This window comes from Conger conger, chromosome 12 (assembly GCF_963514075.1).
Source record: "Conger conger chromosome 12, fConCon1.1, whole genome shotgun sequence".
Classification (NCBI taxonomy): domain Eukaryota; kingdom Metazoa; phylum Chordata; class Actinopteri; order Anguilliformes; family Congridae; genus Conger; species Conger conger.
Window position 1 is genome coordinate 49,408,849 of NC_083771.1, and position 7,344 is coordinate 49,416,192.

The 7,344-nt window shown below is 45.9% G+C and overlaps 1 protein-coding gene across 2 annotated transcripts in view; it reads left to right on the plus strand.

Annotated features, from left to right (window-relative positions):
- btc (betacellulin, epidermal growth factor family member) overlaps positions 1–6,481 on the plus strand; it is a 13,884-nt gene extending 7,403 nt beyond the window's left edge. The window contains exons 3-7 of one of the 2 annotated variants that reach the window (XM_061263627.1): positions 1,369–1,486; positions 2,540–2,686; positions 3,728–3,848; positions 3,891–3,957; positions 5,676–6,481. In XM_061263627.1, the coding sequence (XP_061119611.1) occupies positions 1,369–1,486; positions 2,540–2,686; positions 3,728–3,848; positions 3,891–3,953 (449 nt within the window). In that variant the 3' untranslated portion in view covers positions 3,954–3,957; positions 5,676–6,481. Of the gene's footprint in view, positions 1–1,368; positions 1,487–2,539; positions 2,687–3,727; positions 3,958–5,675 lie in introns of both variants that reach the window. The other variant, XM_061263625.1, reaches the window with a different exon arrangement.
- Positions 6,482–7,344: the final 863 nt, after the last annotated feature.

Consider the following 7,344-nt stretch of genomic DNA (forward strand, 5'->3'; position numbering starts at 1 on the left):
GATGATTTGAGATGATGTGAGATGATGTGAGATGATGTGAGATGATTTGAGATGATGTGGATGTGAGATGATTTGAGATGATGTAGATGTGAGATGATTTGAGATGATGTGGATGTGAGATGATTTGAGATGATGTGAGATGATGTGAGATGATTTGAGATGATGTGGATGTGAGATGATTTGAGATGATGTAGATGTGAGATGATGTGAGATGATGTGAGATGATTTGAGATGATGTGGATGTGAGATGATTTGAGGTGATGTGAGATGATGTGAGATGATGGGATGTGGGATGATTTGAGATGATGTGGATGTGAGATGATTTGAGGTGATGTGGATGTGAGATGATTTGAGATGATGTGGATGTGAGATGATTTGAGATGATGTGGATGTGAGATGATTTGAGATGATGTGGATGTGGGATGATCACCGTTTTTGTGAATGTGAGAGAAGAGGTGATGCAATCCTCCCTTTTCAGTGCCATTGCTGTAGGTCACATGGTCACATGGTCTGGTTCCTGTTAAATTATTGCAAACGTCTCTTTGGGATTAGAGGAAAGTGCATTCTCCTCTCATGTAGCAATTTTTCTGCCGTAGTGTAATGTCCTGTTCATCTTTTCAACGAACATTTCATGAGCTGGCTATTTTATTTTGTTGAGGTTATTTACACGTTAGATATTCTGCAAGTGTACACATTTGGGATGTATGAGTTCAAGCACAGAGTAAATAGAAATGAGCCAAACTTTACTGAGAGAATCTTTTTCAGTGCACAAATGGAACACAAATGTCTGGTTTCAGAAACCTTTGTCAAGTGGTTGTTTGAAATAAAATCCAGCCTTCACATATGTATGTGGGCAGCCTGTAGAGTATTGGCTAAGGTCGTCACAGCTGTTGGGCCCTTAACCTCACAATGCTCCAAGGGGATTGGCCCCAGCTTAGTCTAATCAATTTTTTTGGATAAAAACATCAGTTCAATAAGAAATGATTTTTCATTGTTATTATTATTATATTTCCTCCCAGATCAGGGTTGAGAAAACAGTCATATTTCAGGAAACCCATTTCCGACATGTTGTTCCCATCTCCCCCTGCTCAGCTCACCTTCAGCTCACCTTCAGCTCACCATCAGCTCACCATCAGCTCAGCTTCAGCACACCTTCAGCTCACCTTCAGCTCACCTTCAGCATTTCAGCTTTAAGAGCCGTGGACTGAAATGGCAGAAACGTTTTCAGAAAAATGAAAAAAATGAAAAAGCGTCAGCTTCAGACCCCAAAAAAAAGAGGGCAAGAGCAGCATGTTGCAGCTGATTTTCAGTTGAAAGGAAGTTGTAATGGGATTTGAAATGGTAATGTTTTTTTTTTTTCCGGGGAAGAAACGGTGAAGACTGCCAAGTGGAGCGGCCACTTCACAAAATGTCCGAAGGAGTTCAGACACTACTGCGTCCACGGGAAGTGCCGCTTCGTCAGGGAACAGAACACGCCATCCTGCGTGTGAGTGCCTGAGTGAGTGAGTGAGAGAGAGAGTGAGAGAGAGAGGGAGAGTGAGTGAGTGAGTGAGAGGGAGAGTGAGTGTGTGAATGTGTGAGTGAGTGAGTGTGTGAATGTGTGAGTGAGTGAGTGTGTGAATGTGTGTGTGAGTGCGTGAATGTGTGTGTGAGTGAGTGAGTGTGTGAATGTGTGTGTGAATGCGTGCATGTGTGTGTGAGTGAGTGTGTGAATGTGTGAGTGAGTGAGTGAGCGAGTGAGTGTGTGAATGTGTGAGTGAGTGAGTGTGTGAATGTGTGTGTGAGTGCGTGAGTGTGTGAATGTGTGAGTGAGTGAGTGAGTGAGTGAGCGAGTGAGTGAGTGAATGTGAGTGAGTGAGTGTGTGAATGTGTGAGTGAGTGAGTGTGTGAATGTGTGTGTGAGTGCGTGAGTGTGTGAATGTGTGTGTGAATGCGTGCATGTGTGTGTGAGTGAGTGTGTGAATGTGTGAGTGAGTGAGTGAGTGAGTGAGTGAGCGAGTGAGTGTGTGAATGTGTGAGTGAGTAAGTGAGCGAGTGAGTGTGTGAATGTGTGAGTGAGTGAGTGAGCGAGTGAGTGTGTGAATGTGTGAGTGAGTGAGTGTGTGAATGTGTGAGTGTGAGTGTGAATGTGTGAGTGTGTGAGTGTGTGAGTGAGTGTGTGAGTGTGTGTGAGTGAGTGAGTGTGTGAGTGAGTGAGTGAGTGAGTGTGTGTGTGTGAGTGTGTGAGTGTGTGAGTGTGTGAGTGAGTGAGTGAGTGAGTGAGTGTGTGAGTGAGTGTGTGAGTGTGTGAGTGTGTGTGTGAGTGTGTGAGTGTGTGAGTGAGTGAGTGAGTGAGTGAGTGAGTGAGTGTGTGAGTGTGTGAGTGAGTGAGTGAGTGTGTGAGTGAGCGAGAGATTGCACGAGTGAGAGTTTTGCGCATTGTTTTGCACTGCAGAATCATGTCTGTGAGTGTGTGATCTACTGATCTGATCTGAACTGTACTCAGAGTTTAAAAGGAACAACATTGTTGCTGAACAGAATATTTCCCCCTTTTTTCCAGATGCCCGCATGGATACCTGGGATCCAGGTGTGAATATTTGGACTTTGACCTGCTCGTGGGAGATCAGAGACAGGTCATCATCGCCAGCGTGATCGCAGTGCTGGTCTTTTTAATATTGTTAATCGTCTTAATTTGCATCTGTGCACAGTAAGTACAAAAATCTGTGTTGAGCCGTTAACTGTGTGTCTGTTTTTAGCGTGTGCACACTGAAGCGCACAGCCCATGTTTAGCGTGTGCACACTGTGAGACACGCACAGCCCACATTTAGCGTGTGCACACTGAAACGCACAGCCCACGTTTAGCGTGTGCACAGTGTGAGACACACACAGCCCATGTTTAGCGTGTGCACACTGTGACACGCACAGCCCATGTTTAGCGTGTGCACACTGTGTGACACGCACAGCCCATGTTTAGCGTGTGCACACTGAAACGCACAGCCCACGTTTAGCGTGTGCACACTGTGTGACACGCACAGCCCATGTTTAGCGTGTGCACACTGAAGCGCACAGCCCACGTTTAGCGTGTGCACAGTGTGAGACACGCCCCGCCCACGTGTCTGGAGCTCATGTCTCAGTGCTGGCACAGCTGCAGATGCATTTTCTGCATTTTTCAGCAACCAAGTGTTTCAATTAGAGCAGCCAGGTGACCCACATTAAGTCAGTAAAATTACATTGAGTAATAAAATAAAATAAAATAAAATGGCATGTGCATTACTCACCAGCTGTTGATTGGACGATCTGCAGTAGCTAAGTTTTGTCCACATTGGCTCTATTGAGCGGAATGAAAACTTTTTGCTGCTCCATGCTCATGTAAATATGTGGCCTTCACAGCATGCTTTAGAAAAACACAAAATAAGTATATTGCCTATAACTTGAATATGCAAAATTGCAAATACACTTTATAGTGCACTACTCTAAGATTGTTTACGATTCAAACCTCTGACGGAATCCACAATCTGCCCAGTGGTGAGCACATGTTGTCTGATGTACAGTAGGCATTGTATGTGGCTGTAGCATGTTGTCAGAGATCTGTGCTGATACCTTCATGGAGAGCAGGCCGATGTTAGTATTAGAGCTAATCAATTTCATTTCCTGTCTTTTGAGGCAAGAAAGGCTCTCTTTCAGCAAATGCAAACATTTGACTTTAAACGTTGTTTTTGTTGTTAATGAAACCTTTCTTTCTTTCCAGCCGGAATAAACTGTGCAGGAGGAAGAACCGGAGGGAGAAACGTGAAAACAGGGAGGAGGGGCTGAACATGATGAGCCTGAGGAGAGAGAATGGAGAGAGCGTATCGCCCCCCAGAGAAACGACAGAGCCCAACGGAGAGAGCATATCGCCCCCCAGAGAAACAACAGAGCCCAACGGAGAGAGCATATCGCCCCCCAGAGAAATGAGAGATACCAACGCAGTCTGATCAGGTATGAACAGTGACTACAGTCTGGTCAGGTACAAACAGTAAGCTCAATATAATGAAATTATGAAATATGTTACTCTTAAACGGAAAAAACTAAATCAAATCAGTATTTGTTGTGATCACCCTTCGCCTTTAAAACTGCATGAATGATCTTTTATACATCACATACATCTTATACATCACATACATCTTATGTACACTGCAGTTTTATAAGAAAAAAAAAAATTTGACCAAATTTATGTTTTTAAAAAGAAATGTTTTTCAGTGTTTACATTTTGCCTGGAGACAACATACTGTGACAGTATGAGCCCTTTATAACGCAGCGTGACGTCACCGGTGACCTCTGACCCCTGTGACCCCCCTCTGACCCCCTGTGACCCCCCCTCTGACCCCCTGTGACCCCCCTCTGACCCCCTGTGACCCCCCTCTGACCCCCTGTGCCACCATCAGAGCATCAGAGCATCAGAGACTCAGAGCATCAGAGACTCAGAGACTCAGAGCATCAGAGCATCAGAGACTCAGAGACTCAGAGACTCAGAGCATCAGAGCATCAGAGACTCAGAGACTCAGAGCATCAGAGCATCAGAGACTCAGAGACTCAGAGACTCAGAGCATCAGAGCATCAGAGACTCAGACTCAGACTCAGAGTGTGAGCCTCTCAGAGAGTGTGACCCTCCCTGCCTCTCAGAGAGTGTGACCCTCCCCTGCCTCTCAGAGAGTGTGAGTCTGTCTCCCTCTGCTCTCTGTCCTGTGTCCGACCCCCCCGGTGTGGAGGGAATGTGGGAATGTCAGATGGTTAGACATATTAGGTCCAGCCAGGAGAGCCCTCTGTTTCCACACCCTACATGGCCTGAGGCGTCTGGCTCTTTAAAGGCTCAGACGCACGGGTATTAAAGCAGAGAGGCACGATGGGCTTTGAGCTCCAATGAAGATCCGAGGGTATAGGAGGGCCAGCTGCTATTAAGATTATCCCATGGCCTGACCAACGGGCCCCGAATGTGTCCATTTAACCCAGCAAACAGGCTCCGAATGTGTCCATTTAACCCAGCAAACAGGCTCCGAATGTGTCCATTTAACCCAGCAAACAGGCTCTGAATGTGTCCATTTAACCCAGCAAACAGGCTCTGAATGTGTCCATTTAACCCAGCAAACAGGCTCTGAATGTGTCCATTTAACCCAGCAAACAGGCTCTGAATGTGTCCATTTAACCCAGCAAACAGGCTCTGAATGTGTCCATTTAACCCAGCAAACAGGCTCTGAATGTGTCCATTTAACCCAGCAAACAGGCTCCAAATGTGTCCATTTAACCCAGCAAACAGGCTCTGAATGTGTCCATTTAACCCAGCAAACAGGCTCTGAATGTGTCCATTTAACCCAGCAAACAGGCTCTGAATGTGTCCATTTAACCCAGCAAACAGGCTCTGACTGTGTCCATTTAACCCAGCAAACAGGCTCTGAATGTGTCCATTTAACCCAGCAAATAGGCTCTGAATGTGTCCATTTAACCCAGCAAATAGGCTCTGAGTGTGTTTATTTATCACAGGGAAATGCTGCAGACACTGATTGTTTTGTGTGTGTGAGCGTGCGTATGTGAGTGTGTGTGAGCGTGTGTGTGAGTGTGAGAGTGTGTGTGCGAGTGTGTGTGAGGCAGTTTGGGGATGAATTGAGGGTCTTCCCTGTTGAGTGGAGAGATTAATCCCTTGCCTGATTGGTCTGTTTCAGTGAGGTGCATTGTGGGAGCTGCCCAGTGCTGGTCAGCATCATGGAGCCCCTCCCCCACCTCTGGAAGCGGCAGAAAGACTAAAACAAACCTGCTTTTCACCTCAGCCAGGTGAGTGACATCATCACTCTGCGTCACCTGCCTGCTGGGCTGGCTCGTCTGAACTCTGGATCTCCCTGTGTGACGGGATCAACCTTAAACTCTGGATCTGCTGGTGTGACGGGATCAACCTTAAACTCTGGATCTCCCGGTGTGACGGGATCAACCTTAAACTCTGGATCTCCCTCTGTGACGGGATCAACCTTAAACTCTGGATCTCCCGGTGTGACGGGATCGACCTTAAACTCTGGATCTCCCTGTGTGACGGGATCGACCTTAAACTCTGGATCTCCCTGTGTGACGGGCTCCACAGTAAACTCTGGATCTCCCTGTGTGACGGATCCACAGTAAACTGGATCTCCCTGTGTGAAGGGATCCACAGTAAACTGGATCTCCCTGTGTGAAGGGATCCACAGTAAACTGGATCTCCCTGTGTGACGGATCCACAGTAAACTGGATCTCCCTGTGTGAAGGGATCCACAGTAAACTAAGGGTTTTTGTGACGGCCGGCATGCGGGGGCTCCTGTGGAGGATTTTTCCTGATTCCCATGGACGGCACCGACTCTTTTACCCCCCTTTCCTAATTTATTAAAGACATTCCAGTGCCTGTGGGCTTTTGAAATTGTGTGTGAGGCTGTGATGTTTTAAAGGACAGTAAAATGCTTATTTTGCTTATCTGAAGTTTATTTTAATTAAATGTTGAGATGTGATCATTGGTACTGATAGTGTTTTAAAATAAATGTATTTTTATTTTTATTTAACCGGGTTAGATGAATGATTGGGTAAGGACTGCGTTTGGGAGGCAGGGTGTGAGGGGTTGGGAGTGTGTGTGAGTGTGTGTGTGTGTGTGAGCGCAGTGTTAAAAATACACTACTGTGTGTCATGTGCATTCCAGTAACGTCCACAGGAGATGGTCACACTGTGCCTTCTGCATACACTGCATTAGTGGAACACACGACTGAAACTACAGTCTCTTTAATTAAAAACATGCTTATGGCATGTGAGCGGGCTTTGGGCTGCATTCTCAGGAGGGGCACGTCACAGGAAGTTAATTTGCTCATATCTGTGAGGCCCTGTTCTCTAACGGTGGAATGAGAACAACCTGCCCCCCATACGTTAAATCCCACTCTATGCTGGGCTTATGTCCTGCCACCAGATGAATATACTCTATGTGCTTCATTAAAGAGATGATTTTGTTTCAGTAGTGTGTTACAGACCACATTACTATATCTGTGGAAACTGCTTGCTCATTAAAATGTCTGAATCTACCTCCACCCGTAAGCATACTCAGGGATTCTGTGCAGAACTGAAGAGCTATCAGAATTCTCAAGACAAATTCAGCATGGCTCACATCTTAATGGGACACACTATCCGAGAGATAATGTAGTATGTTCTATTTAAATTAATCCAGGTAAGTATGGCCCAGCTAAGGAGTTTGAAGTGCTTCAGTACTAGGCAAGTCAGGAGGCTGAAAACCCTTTTGGAGTGAAGTGTTACTTAAATTCTGTTCACTGAACTCTGCAGCACAGCTTTTTATGTTCAGAACAGCCACAGACACAGAAGTGCTTTGTA